Genomic DNA, 14,981 nt, shown 5'->3' with positions numbered 1-14,981 from the left:
AATCAGCAGTGGTCTATCCTCCATGCCAGACACTGAGAGATTGGCACAGCCTGCTACTGCTGTGCTTCACTGCATGGTTCTCTCCATCATAACTGCAGCTGCTCCTGGGTTTTCTTTTTTTTAAAAAAAAAAAAAAGAACTAGTCCATCTCCAAATGCCAACCCCCGGTTTCCCCACACCGCAGCATGGCCGCGGGACTTTCAGCCAGCTTACTCAATCGTTTCAGAATGCAGATTCCCGGTTTCACCAAGTGCACAGTCCCTGAGTTTTAGCAGACCTTGTCCAGCTGGTGCATCGCTGAAACTGGTATTCTGGGTCACTTTCTGGTTTTTATCTAGTATTTTTCATGGAGGTGTTTTTTTTGCCCTCTCTCACCTAGCTGCCATTTAAGGTTCCTCCTGGGATTTGGTCATTTCTTCCTCCTCTTGGGCAAGGTCAGGGTGTTAAGGAAGCAGAGCTCCCAGGCGCCCAAGCCTGCCGCCTGTGACTGCAGTGTGTCTCACCTCACTTCAATCTGATACCATGCACAGAAAACTGATTCAAAGAACATCTGGAAAACACACAGAGGTCACTATTAAGGGCATGAGAGAAGACATTGATGGCTAAGTGTGGTGTGTGTGAAGCAGGCAGCTCTGGCCCTGAGTCTGGGCCAATGAACAGAGATCTGGACAAATTCTAGGCTACTTGGGAGGCTCCAGGATTAGTTCAAGGCACAAATCCAGACTGTCTGGAAAAATGCTGAATTCAATGGACAAGACAGATGGCAGCAGTGTCCAGAAAATCCAATTTAGGTTAAAGTCAGGAGACCCCATATTCCAAATTTTTGTAACAAATTGGAGGTGACTGAATGTGGATGGACAAGTAATAAAAAAAACTGAAGGATAGCAAGCAAAGTCTGTAGTAGTTGAGCAAAGGCATTTTGAGATAAAAGTTTAAAGTGTTAGCCATCTGCCAGGAAACTCCACTTTCTTCACTACTGGCAGGAAAAGAATGATCTGTTTTTATGACTAAATGCGGGGGAGGCGGGCCTTCATTCAAAATTCTACTTTCTTCACTTCTGGCAGGAAAAGAATGACCAGTTTTTATAACTAAATGCTGGGGAGGTGGGCCTTCATTCCGATACACTCTATATTTTGTTGTGATATCTTTCTCTATATATAATATATAGACTGCTTTTTTAACTGATGACATTAAAAGCATTTTGTCCTATATTTTTAGATTTTTCTTAAGTACCATGTTGTATGTTTAATTTTTATGGCTCCATAATATTCCATTATATTCATGATTCATAGCTAATCTAACCATTCCCAGGTCTATAACAATTTGTTTCTAATTTTTTTCTCCTATGAATACTGCTGAGCAAAATCATAAATTATATAAATTTTTTCTACATTGTTTGACAGTTGATGATAATTTTCTAAAAGTTACATAATTGGGTCAAATACACAACTGACTCTAAGGCTTTAGTTGCATATTGTACAATGATGCCCAAATGAGCAGCTTGTCAGACTGTGTTTATATTGCACCTTGTCCAGATTGGATTATTTTATTACAAGGTAAAGAAAGGAGAAACAGGAACAACTTCATCAATGAAAAAGGTGAAAGTGTAATTTCTTTTTTTTTTTTTTTAGTTTAGTACTTGAGTTTTTTGTTTAGGCTGAACTTTTGAAAAATGCTCATTAGTCTTTCCGTGAACTTGTGTGTGTGTGTGTCAGTATGTGTGTATGTGTTACATGAGGTGTAAATGATTTAAATCACGTATTATCAAAAGATGCTTCACAAGGACTAAATAAGAATAAATTCTGTTGCTATCTGGAGGATACCAGTCTAAGAAACGGTCAACACTTGTTAGTAAATCTCTTCGAATCATTTAGGATAATGGATGGTAGAGTGACGACAATAAATAGTCCCACAACGAATTAATGATCTCTGTATCATGTAGTATATAAACTCATGTATACTCTCCGATGAAAAAAGAAAGCCAAGTGACAAGATGCCAGTTCTATCTCACTCCATGAAATGTGGCTTTAAGCACAGTCCCTCCCACGACACTATCTGCCAAAAGTTGAACGGGACAGTGGGGCATTGTCTTAGCATGACTCATAACTCTGGTGAGGTGGAGGAAAGATGTGTTCTTATCCCTAAGTGTGAAGGTGATGGATCTCAAACATCGTTGTGTGCAACTAAACAATGGTCGCTTCATTCCTGTACTGGGACTTGGCACCTATGCACCAGAAGAGGTAACAGTAGAGGATTTGGTTTGAGGGTGCAAATGAAACTAGGCCTAAGGAGGGTGGCTGCCCACCTTGGCTGTCATAGAACCCTGTTTCTAGGTGACCCTGGGGGACCCCCTTGGTCTCAGGTTCACCAGGCTAGAGCCATTTCATGGACAGTCTTAGGTCAGGGTTTTGGGGTCTCCTGGTGTGGTCACCTACAGGTTATCCTGGGCTTGGCTTTACCTCCTGTTTCCATTTTTAGAAGAAATGAACCTCAGAAGTCAGGGCACTTGCTTCTCACCTGCCTGCTTTGAGGTTGACTGCAATGGGGAATTTCTATGTACTTTTTATACTTCAAGAAATCTTTCTCCCTACGCAGTAAGCATGGCCCAGACAAGCTTGTGTTGGAAGGGGCCCTGGACTTGAGGGTGTGTGCTAAACGCTGGGTGGGACCTGCAGCTGTGGGGTAGGGCAGCACAGTGAGCAACAGGCTGAAAACAGAGCAACTGGCATGTTTCCTCCTCCTCTCCCTGAAAAACTCAGCCTGACAGGGAAATATGACATCTTTAGGGGAAATGCTATCTTACCACAGCAAGTCTTCAATTCTTTCTTCTTGTTTAAATACTTCAGGTTTCAAGGAAATAGGTACAGATGTTCCTCTCACCTGAGTGGGCAAAGGGGACACTACGGTAGACTAAAAGCTGTACAATTGTCATTCCAAATTATTTCTCATGACTTAACTGCATAACAAGAGACAATTTACTTAACCTTTGAGTCACATTATTCCCACCTGTAATATAGGCAGGAATTTTTAACAGACCTTTGAAGAACAGGGGCAGGACTTCTTTTCTTAGTCGTGTAATTGGGGAGGAAGATGGAAAGAACATGGACAACGCTGAGGCCTCAGCCTTGCAAACCTCCCTGTGCTGGAGGCCTAAGGAAAAGTACATGGGGGAACAGCAGAGGCAGGTGGGGCTCAGTATCTAATTCTTTGTAATTATGTTGAACAAGGAAAGTGTTTGATATACTTAACAACAAATGAAAGAAAAAGTTTGCTTCATTTGTCTTTTGTCCATTATCAAATGCACTTTAAAGTTTTTCTCCAATTTTCGTAGACAAGCTATGAACTCAAATTTCTCCAGAATTACATCTTCTGTCATTGGTTGGCTTTGGATTTCAGGCTTATGTCTACTTCACTAATCCCTTACAAGCTGTAGTTAATTTCTTCCGTAAATCTATACCCTCACAGTGTTCATTTTCACTCCTATTGTATAATTATATCATGCAGCTAGAGTGACTGTGCAGAAAGGAATTACCATAGCAGACTGCTCCTTACAACTGCCTGCTTAAAAGCTTGACCCTTGGCTAGAGTCTGGGAACTTGGATTTGGGGAGGTGTCTACCATCATTCTGATTAAAAAGTGTGGTTCAGTGTGTCTAAAGTGTGAAAACAATGAGGTTTATGCTGAATATCTGCTTTCCTTCTAGGGGAATGGATTTTTGGTACATGCTAGGCAGAGCAACCATATATGAATAGCCTCCTGTAAAAAGTCTGGGCATTGAATCTGTGATGAGCTTCGCTAGTAGACAATATTTCCAGTGTGTTGTCAAAAGTTGGTGCTGGTAGAATTAAAGGTATTCACTGTCTCACCTGGAAGAGGACTCTTAAACTTTTGTGACTGGTTCCTCTGAGCTTTGCCACATGAACCATTTTCCTTTGCTCATTTTGCTTTGCATCTATTCATTGTAATAAATCATAACTGTGAAAACACCTATATGGTCAATCCTGTGAGTACATCTAGTGAATCACTGAACCTCAGGGTGGTCTTGGAGAACTTCAATGCTAATGAATATCCATTCCAGTTTTCCAGGACTGAAGGTATTCTTGGCATGCTCAACTTTCAATATTAAACCTGGAAAAGTCCCAGGCAAACGGGGATAAGTGGTCAACCTATATGTAAAACTAAGACAAGACACAGGGGAATGATTGATTCTGGTGAAGGCCACTGTTGGGGCACGGCTTCCTGTCAATCAAATGGATCTCCTCTTTTGCTCCTCTAGGTTCCCAAGAGTGAGGCGGAACAGGCCACCAAGACAGCAATTGATGCTGGGTATCGCCATATTGATGCTGCGCATGTGTTTGAAAATGAAGAGGAGGTTGGACAGGCCATCCGGAGCAAGATTGCAGATGGCACAGTGAAGAGGGAAGACATATTCTACACTTCAAAGGTGTGTGTACATGAACTGGGTGGCAGGACACATGGAACATGATTGTTTTGGGAAATTAGGGTATATGATTGGTTGAGTAATTGTTTCTTGAATTGTGCTTATACAACAACTTTTATTCATACATGGACTTCTAATCATTGCTATGTTCATATTTTGAGACTTTACTTTAAAGTAGAATCACTTTAATTTTCTGAGCTTCAGCCCAGGCAGTGGGAACGGACATGGATTATAGCATTGACAGATCTGTGATCACGTTATGGTTTTCCTTAACATCTGAAAGACTGGAAAATTTCTTAATATGATGAAATTAATATTCTCAGTTCTCAACTCTGTCAATAAGAGAGGGCAAAGTAAAGGAGCTATTTGAGTATTAAACAAGATATAGATGAAGTTTCTTCTTTTTGGCCAGCACATATTTCCATGTTAAAACCAATTTTTCCCACAAGTATGTACACAAAAAGAATACTAAATATTCACCCCAGAGTGTATGAGAATGGAACTATATAAATGGTGGGAAAATGTTTCGTAACTCTATAAAACATAATTCTGAGGATGGATATTACTAGTACCTGATAATGACTTTTACACCTACAGTCATTTCCTTCCATTGTTCAGTAGATGTAATGAAAATATACTCAAATAATAGAGTTTATATGAATATGTCAAATTAAAAGGGAACCCAAGAGGAAAGGAAATTTCTTCCATGAGTTCATCAAGTTTTATATATAAAACTGTATATATATTGAACCAATATTAAAGTGTACCAATCCAAAAGTTAGATTTAAAATCCTTGAAAATTGCACATGGGAAAAACTTTGGCCTAGTAACTTAAAGGAACTCTTCCAGCATGGCTGTTTTCCAGTGTTCTCCACATAACATACATGCAAGGAATTCCATTCCTTTCATTTGTTTTGACTTATTAGGGTTTCCATTTCTTTTAGGTATCTCTGACCTTTTTCCTCCATTTCACCTCAATTTTTTCTATATCAATTTTCAATCATAGAGACCCACATATTTAAAGGATATTAATGAAGGAGTAATGTTCTGAATAAAATTAGTGCTATTCTTACTGATTATAGTCTAGGTTTATCAATGACCCAGGCTTAGCTTAAAATTAATAATGATGGCAAACAAGATTCACCTCTGAATATGCTAAACTACTCATACTATATCGGATACCTAGCCCCTTGTCTCCTTCACAAAGTCAGCTACAGTGTTAACTCAACAGATCTTCTCTTTGACCTCTGCAGCTTTGGATCACTTTCCTTCGACCAGAGTTGGTCCGACCAGCCTTGGAAAGCTCCCTGAAGAAACTTCAGCTGGACTATGTCGACCTCTACATTATTCATTTCCCAACAGCTCTGAAGGTTTGTTAGTTGCATGATCAAAGTCATTTCACTTCCTCAGGCAGCATGACTTTATCTTGCATAGATGGTCAAATTTTGCCTCTTTAGGAGGTTGTAGGGACTATGAAAACGGGAAAGAATACTAAATAATAATCCATGATTACCTTTTATTGAATCATATTTTATATCCCTAATTCCATACACCATGGCTCCAAATGATTAGAGCTCAACAAACTCAAAGCCTCTGCTTCAAAAACGTGAAGAAATAACTAGAGCCAGGCCCAAGGCACAGGCCTGATTACGGCACCTGAGCCCCTTGGGGAAGCTCACCAGTGCAGTTTCAGGCAGCTGTCATGAGAAATGAATCTGTCTCACTTTGGTCCACAAAGCATTTTTGTCATTTCTCACTAAATTCAACCTGAAAGGGGCCTGTTGTGGCTCCACAGGGACCTGCAGCCCTTTGCTCTTACTGTTGGCACCAGGTCAAAGGTGAGCTTTGTACCCTGCTCCTAGCCACTAATGACTATATTGTATAAGACTCTTGTTTAAAAGTAGCAGAAATGTAATCAAGCTAGTTTACACAAAGATAAGAATTATTTGATTGCATACACGGAACGTCCAAGGCATTGCTAGATTTGAGGACTAAAACTTGTTTCTTCCCAGCATTTTCCCATGGTGACTAATATGCCTTTGGGACAGGTCCAAGCTTATGGTGACTAATATTTGAGAATATTTCTGGTCTTCCAGCATCCATATTAATGCTGAAAATAATCTAGATAGACACAGTTTGGACTGTATGTTTACCTCTGAGACTTCATGTGCTTAGGGTATAAGGAACTGTGATTGTCATCCTGGGACAAGGTTACAATGCTGTCTTAGTTTGCTAATGCTGGAGAATGCAAAACACCAGAGATGGATAGGCTTTTATAAAACGGGGGTTTATTTCACTAAACAATTACAGTCTTAAGGCCACAAAGCATCCAAGGTAACACCTCAGCAATCGGGTACCTTCACCGGAGGATGGCCAGTGGTGTCCGGAAAACCTCTGTTAGCTAGGAAGGCAGCAGGCGTCTGCTCCAAAGCTCCGGCCTCAAAACGGCTTTCTCCCAGGACGTTCCTTTGTAGCAAGCTTGCTTCTCTTCAAAACATCACTCCCAGCTGCACTCTCTTTCTTCCCCCCGAGTCAGCTCATTTATATAGCTCCACCGATAAGGGCCCACCCTGAATGGGCCGGGCCACACCTCCATGAGAACATCTCATCAGAATCATTGCCCACAGCTGGGTGGGGCACATTCCAAGCAAATCCAACCATCACCAAAACTTCTGCCCCACACAAGACTACAAAGATAATGGCATTTGGGGGACACAATACACTCAAACCGGCACAAATGCTCTCTGGGTGGAAATTAAGACCATGTAACTGTCTGCCTTTTCAGGTGAAGGAGACAATTCCAAAATATAAGCAGCAGAACTAAAGTAACATAAGCTACTATGGGTCCCCATTAGGATCTTGGACAAAATATATTTATTGAACATAAAATGGATGTAAGAGATTATAGGAAGTCTATCTCTTAAGACCTTCCTTACCACTGGGTACACAAAGCACTTTGTAAAAATCAGTACTTGCAAAGTTTCATCAACCTCATGGAGCCTTACGGTCCCAGCCCTAGTGTAAGGACCCTAGTGTAAGGACCCCATGTCTAAGGACAAAGGCATTAAACTGTGACCTCCCTGTAATGACTGCTTATATTCCAGCCTGGGAAGGATCTTTGGCCAAAAGATGAACATGGAAAATGCATATTCGACACAGTGGATCTCCATGCCACGTGGGAGGTGAGTGCAGCTCCTCAGAGGACAGAGCTCAGCAAAGAAAACCAAGAGAAGGGGGATATGGTTCACTCCTTCACCTGTACAACTTGGGATTGTCATTAGATGGGCCTCAAACTGCATGCTCCAAATTTATAGTTAGGAATCAGACAAAGGATCCCAAAGTTCTCTTGAAGCTCTAACATTGTACTTATTCTTTGATAGCAGTTTCCTGGTCACACAGTGTGTCCTTCCTTCACAACAGAAGCTGACACCACCCCATGGCTACTGGAGCACAGGCAGAAAAACCTTCTGGAGGATGGAACAGGGAATTTTCTACCTGATCTAGAAGGGTACAGGAAATTGGATTTAGAGTTACATCAACATCATCACTTCCATCAGTCATGTGTTCCCAAGACTAGTGAATGTGTGGCACACGTAAAATTTCAGAATAGCTATAGGAATTTGGTTCATCAAATATATACCCACCTCCAGCCTACATCTTCACTGGAAATGAGAGTAAGACATGGAATTTTCATGGTATCTCTCACAGGCTTTGACAAACTGGAATTGAATTTTTCTGAAAAATCTTTAGTAAATCTGATTCTATGGAATCTATTACCATAAACAGTTTCATCTCTAGCATAGAATTTCATTGAAAAGTTGAATCAATATGAACAACACATCCTTGTAACGCAATGACTTTCAATGCATTAAGCTTCTTCTATTGTCCAAACCTCCAAATCAGACAAATGACTCTCTGTGCCTGTTCTGGCAGGAGATGAAGGAGATCTTCCTCACTGACTTAACTATTGCTCTGGCTACTAGACTGGTGCCCATCCTATAATATGGTATTCTGTATGCCAAACTATTATAGGTTTTACCATTTCTCAAACTACTTCTTTCTATAATTCAGATGGAGACATTCAGTCAATTTTGCTACATTCAGCCCACTATATTATAGACATAGAATTAGGACATTCATCTATTAACCTTTTATTCAAAAATATTTAATGAGCAGCTATTATACATGGGGCATGGGGACAAAAATATCACTGCCCTCATTGATCCTGCATACAGGTCAGAGGAGACAAACAATAAAGAACTGAAAGGGTAAACATAAGTTTGTCTGATGATAACAAGCTACATGGAGAACAATAAAGCAAGGTAAGGGGCATGGGGCAAGTGATGGGGAGGTAACTTGGTGAATTGCAATTTACTGGCATCTAAGTGAAATCCTCATTTAAATGGAGACATTTGAGCAAAGATGTCTTATGAAGGGTGAGCAAAGGGGATAACTAGGGGAAAACTATCTGGGGAGAAGGGACAGCAAGTTCAAAGGCATTTAAGTGGTACAATGTGTAGTGTCCAAAGAACAGGAAAATCACTCACAAGACTGGGAGAGGAAAGAGTGGGATGAAGCCAGAGGGGAAATGGCAGACAAGATCATGGAGGGCCTTTTAGGAAGGTCTTTGACTTTTACTCAGTATAAGCATGGAAGCCTTTAGAGGGCTTTTATGTGACTTGCTTTTTAATCTGAAAACTGTATGTCTGCACTAATACAGTAGACAATAGCCATATGTAGCTCTTTACATTTACATTAATTATAAATCATTAATATGCAAAAAATCAGTGCTTCAGTCACACATTCCAATTGGGAAACAGCACCTTTGTTTAGTGGTTACCATATTGGACAGGAAGGACATGGTCTATTTCCAGCATCAGAGAAAGTTCTATTGAGGAGCACTGTGCCCACGGCAGTGGACTGTAGACTAGAAGCAGGAAGATAAGCTAGGAGGCACTTGAAATTGTCAAGAGGAGTAATGATGGTGTTATGGCATACAGGCAGTGAAAATGGTGAAACCCAACTGGATTCTGGACCAATTCTCCTGGAATGGATGAGGGGTGTGAGAAAATGAGAAGGACTGATGAACTCTGAGGTCACTGAACTGAGAAAATGGGAGGGTGGAGCTGGCATCACTGAGGAGAGGACTGCAGGAGGAAGAGGTTAGCGGGTAAGATCAGGAGCTCTCTTGTGGACTTGTTCAGTATGAGATGCCTATTCAGACATCCCAAGACAGAGGTTAGTAGGTGGTGAACATATGAGTCCATAAATATCAAGGTCTTGAGATGGGTCTAGGACGGAGATATTAACTTGGGAGCCTTGCGCAAGCAGATGGAATTTAAATGATAAATCTGGATGCAATCACGTGGGAGTGAGAAAAGATAGAGATGAGATAAGTTCAGATAACAGAACCTAGAAGTTTCCAACATTTGAGTTGAGAAAGACGATGAAGCTCCAGCAAGAAGAAAAGCCAACAGAGGGACGACCAAAATAGATCAGTGCTTGGAATTAAATGACAAAAGTTTTTTAAGGAAAAGGTATTGACTGTGCCCAGCCCTGCTACTAGGTCAAATGAGACAGGCATCACTGGATTTAGCAACTCACGATCTTGACAATGGCTGTTTGGTGAAATGGGACTGGGCGGGGGTGGGGGGGGAGCCTTAAGGGAACATTAAAAAGAGAAAGGGAGGGGAAGTATAGGGAGCAGCGAGAATAAGCAGGTCTTCCCCTCACTGTAAAACTGTCTCTCCTGTTTTCCCTGAAAGGAAATAGTCATTTCTTTCTATTTAATTGATTTTCTTCACTTTTGACCTTATTACTTTTTTCTTCTTTGTGACAATTAACATCTCTTAGCTACATGGTCATTTCTTGACACTTGTTCTTCTTAACAGTGCTGTCTTTCATCATTTCCTGACCTGTAGCCAATTTACCAAAATCCTGCTGCACAACCCCTTCCTCCCAGGCCCTGGAGAAGTGTAAGGACGCGGGATTGACCAAGTCCATCGGCGTGTCCAACTTCAACCACAAGCAGCTGGAGAGGATCCTGAACAAGCCAGGGCTCAAGTACAAGCCCGTCTGCAACCAGGTGAGCAGCCCCCTCAGCCCTCTGGGGCCTTTCCCTCTTCTGTTCTTCACCCCTTCTTCCTGCACTTCTGCCAGGTGACTATGCACCTCCCCAACTACTCACCTTACCTTTGTGGACTAGAATATTCAAGAGAGCATGGCACCTGTATGAGGGCAGGGATGGGACCCTTAACTGTGTCTCTGCTTGGTAAAGTCTTAGGGAAAATGCTGGGGAGACCTACTTCAGCACTAAATCATATGAAAGAATTTAGAGGAAGAGAAGGAGATCAAGGAGGGATGGGAGAGTTAACAACACCTTTAGGAGGAAGGTGGGCAGTTACCTGACCTTTCAAACATGGCCGGAGATTGGGTGAGTGAAAGTGATTTGGAAGGAATTGTATATGGTAAGGAATCCAGCAATCATGGAGGAGTGAGTATAAACAAGAAAAGAGTGAAAATAGATCCTATAGGTGTTGTGGGTTTGTGTTGGGTTTAGAGGAAGCACACATATGGCAAAATTTATGTGAGACTATAAAGTAATCCAGGTTTCAGGAATGAAGTAAGCAGTTTATGGTGATGATAAAGGCAGAGGAAACTGACTCTAAGGAATTTTTCACAGGTAGAGAGGGCAGATCTTGTGAATAATTCTTCGTCTGGTTCTCCCTGCTTTCTACCACTAAATTCACTGTTTAAAAATATCTATTCTGAGACTGGTTCTTTGTTCTTACTTACTTTTTAACAACTTGGAAACCTAGAAGTGGTAGGTGTCCTAGATTTGATAATATATTTATAAAATTCAAGACTATCTTTTTGATATATATTGATATACCACATAGGGTTTAACTAGAAACATTGAAAAATTGATTGGGCTCTATGATTATTTTTACTCCTAATTATTTAACAAAATTTTCCAAGTTAAAATTTATATTATGATAAGACAAAGTGTATATTTTCCTACTGATATTCAAAAATGGTTGAGATTTTGCCACGTTTGCCAAGGATGTGTGTGTATGTGTGTGGATATATACATATATATATGGTATATATGTGTATATGCCACATACACATAATATATGTAATATACGGGTAATGTTTTACTGAGCCCTTTCGATGTAAGTTGTAGACGTGACACTTCACCCCTAAATCCTCATGCTTCATAAGAATGAAGATATTCTCTCATACACTCACAGTTCTGTAATTTATCAAAGAAAATTAACAATAATTCCCTCTCATGTAATATCCAGTTCACAGTCATATTTCTCCACTTGCTCTAATAATGACTTCTATAGCTTTGCTTTTCAACCAGGATGCATTGCAGCTCACATATTCCTTTGTTATGTTTTTTATGCTCTTTTAATGTCCAATCATCATTCAATCTTCATCAGGAGGCTGAGTCCTTCCAATTGACTCCATTAGGAAGCACAGGATATATTATCCTGCTACTCCTGAGGCTAGATTTCATCTCTGGTAGCCAGATCTACTCTATAACATATGTCTTTTCCTTTGCAATTGCCAAGTAATATGATGGGAGGTGATTTGACATCAGGGAAAACTTATGTCCCCCTACAGCATTTCATTTAGTGGTTTATATCCACCTAAGATAATTGCTGAAACAGTTGTTTCATTGAGGTTTGCAAATAGTAATTTCCTATTTTCATCACTCTTTTTTCTTTTCCTAGTGGACATGTTTCTACATTAAAAAATTCTCTCATCAACTCAGAATAATCTACAATTATTCTTGTTAGTAGATGAGGTACATGCTTAATTCTATCCCTTTAATTATCAATGTTCTGAGGATTCTCCCCTCTGTCTCTCTCACCATCAGTCTTTCTCACCCTCTTTTCCTCTCTCTCATCACTATTGACTCATTGATTTTAATATATTTGATGTGTTAGAAATGTATTAGTCATTATTTCATTTGATGATCAAATCTACCCAATGGAATCCCCTACAAAAATGGTCAATTAGTCCTTCTGACATGCCCTCATAAGTCTTTGATCATTTTCTTCCTTTCTGCCTTTTATGTCCACAGCTCAAGTGGTTCTTTCCCTACCTCACATCCAGTGTTAGCAACTTCTCCTTTTAGAAGGCAATGGTATTTAGTAAGGAAGACCCGGGCAATTGAGGTATTTCTGGAACATCATGGTTTTGGTCTTCCCAGTGGACAGAAATAGAAAATTTATCTTACTTCAAGTCATTAGTTCATATTGATGTTTTCAGTTCATGTTTAATTCTGAACGGTTTTTATTCAGCTCCTTTGACTTTCAATCCTACACTTACATTTTAAGATGATTTTTCCTATAAACTAACACATTTCTGTCTCGGCATTCCACAGGTAGAATGCCACCCTTATCTCAACCAGAGAAAGCTGTTGGACTTCTGCAAGTCAAAAGATATTGTGCTTGTGGCCTACAGTGCTCTGGGATCCCATCGAGATAAAAAGTGGTAATGAAGGCAATGGGGAGTTTACCTAAATCCCCATTAGAGGTGAACCGCATTTAATCACACCAAACTCTGTTTCCTGGAGGTAACTCTCAATTATCTGAGTGAATAGGGGAGAAGGACGGTAGAAATGTTCCTTCTTTAAATCCCATAACCCACCAAATGCATTTGCATTGTCTCTGTCTGGTTATAATTTATTTAACAACAATTATCTACCTAAAAATATAAATATAAATATAATCTAAAAAAGTGAGATCAAAGACATAAACTCCAATCATAATTTTGATAGTTATTACTGGTTAGCACAATTCAAAGTAACATCTTCTATAATCATCAGTTACTTTACCTCCTAACTCTATCTTCACATACTGGAGATACATCTCCAGTATGTGAAGACAGAATGAAATTACCACTGAAAACATTTTGTAATGTAGTATTGAAATGGTAAATATTATACTTCAAGATAAGAATGAATAGTTCTCATTTCAAGTCTACAAGATATTTTAACAATGTTAGAAAGTTAAAATTAAAATATCCAAATATACCCTTTCTTTTTATTCACTCATTTTCTTGTTCTTCTTCTGGAGCTATACCTACAGAAGACAGCCACTGGGAAATAGAAGAGAAAAACTGAAGAGTTTGAACCATTCTTCATAAAGTCAAGCATACATCAAATGACCTAGAGGGGATGATAAAATACTAATTGCTATACCCCTCACCTGGTGCTCTGATTTAAGGGATCTGGAGTGAAGTCCTAGAATTTGCATTTCTAATAAGTTCCCAGGTGGTAGAGTGCTGCTGGGATAGTGACCACCTTTTGAGAACCTCTGGCCTAAGGATAGATCCTTAGTCTGGTAGGAGCCTCCTAGTAAATTGAATACCGAGCCACAATATTCAGCCTTTCTGCTTTCCTTCCAGGGTGGACCAGAAGGCACCTGTTCTCTTGGATGAGCCAGTGATTTATGACATCGCCAAAAAGCACAAGCCCACCCCAGCCCTGATTGCCCTTCGCTACCAGATACAGCGTGGGGCCGTGATCCTGGCCAAGAGTTTCATTGAGTGAGAAATCAAAGAGAACATGCAGGTGAGGAGCAGGGCTGTGGGCCCAGGAGGCCTCAACATTATCCCACGTGTGTTCTGCTTTGTAAGCATCTCAACACATCTTTGGGCCATGATGGTTTCCCTAACGTTTCCTACACACAAGTGTCCCTTGTGCATTCCCCATAGTATTCTTTTTCTACGACATCAGAAGAATGGTAGCTAGACAGAGAGAGGATTGGGCAGGAGTCAGAGTAATTTAATCTGTAACCCTGGTCAAGTGAAATCTCATTCTCTTCATTTCTACAATAAGAGAGTTGGATTAGGTGAACTTCAGTCTCCAAACCTCTAGAATATATTTTCCAGAACCTAGTAGATGAATCCATGCCAGAAGTGACAAACTAACTAGACAGAATGGATAATTCCCATCTTATCTGCTTGCTCTCTGAAATGTGAAGATCAGACGCCCAATCACAATCTCCTCCCTGAATTCCTATGGAAAGAGGTCACATTTCTGTAATAAAGTGGCATGTTCTCATATCTGATATTTTAAACTTTTAATGAAATGGTTTTTTAAATAATTCTAAAACTTAAAAAAAAAACGTAAACAGTAGAAAAAATATAAAGTGAAAAGTAATTCCTTTCCTATCTGTTCCTCAGTACCCAATTGCCTTATCTTTCTCTCCATGTCAGTATCTGTTGGCCTTTTCCTGTACCACTTGCCAGAGACATTCCCTGAGAATATAACCTATTTATAAACTAATTCAGAGTATACAAAACGGTGTACACTGTGTTTTTGAATTTTGATTTCAGAGAAACAAATTTGCATTTTGATTTGAAAAGATATAATCTTCAATTTCAAGTATATGCAGACAATTTAAGTAGTGAGTTGAGTCAACTTGCTTGCCACAAGCTTTCTATAAAGATGAAATATATACCATAAACACAAAAAAGTGTATGACATATGTTTAAATCTAAAATAATAGCAATGATCTCA

At 39.9% G+C, this 14,981-nt stretch overlaps 1 protein-coding gene across 1 annotated transcript; it reads left to right on the top strand.

Moving 5' to 3' along the window:
- Nucleotides 1-2,076: 2,076 nt before the first annotated feature.
- LOC119543239 (aldo-keto reductase family 1 member C1 homolog) lies at nucleotides 2,077-14,009 on the top strand. The gene is made up of 7 exons (XM_037847988.1): nucleotides 2,077-2,240; nucleotides 4,277-4,444; nucleotides 5,695-5,811; nucleotides 7,546-7,623; nucleotides 10,404-10,526; nucleotides 12,840-12,949; nucleotides 13,865-14,009. The coding sequence occupies exons 1-7, from the start codon at nucleotides 2,157-2,159 to the stop codon at nucleotides 14,007-14,009; spliced, it is 825 nt and encodes a 274-aa protein (XP_037703916.1). The 5' UTR covers nucleotides 2,077-2,156.
- Nucleotides 14,010-14,981: the final 972 nt, after the last annotated feature.

Source organism: Choloepus didactylus, chromosome 8, assembly GCF_015220235.1.
Source record: "Choloepus didactylus isolate mChoDid1 chromosome 8, mChoDid1.pri, whole genome shotgun sequence".
Classification (NCBI taxonomy): Eukaryota; Metazoa; Chordata; class Mammalia; order Pilosa; family Megalonychidae; genus Choloepus; species Choloepus didactylus.
The sequence above is the reverse complement of the archived record's forward strand: the minus strand, read 5'-3'. Positions and strand labels throughout refer to the sequence as shown.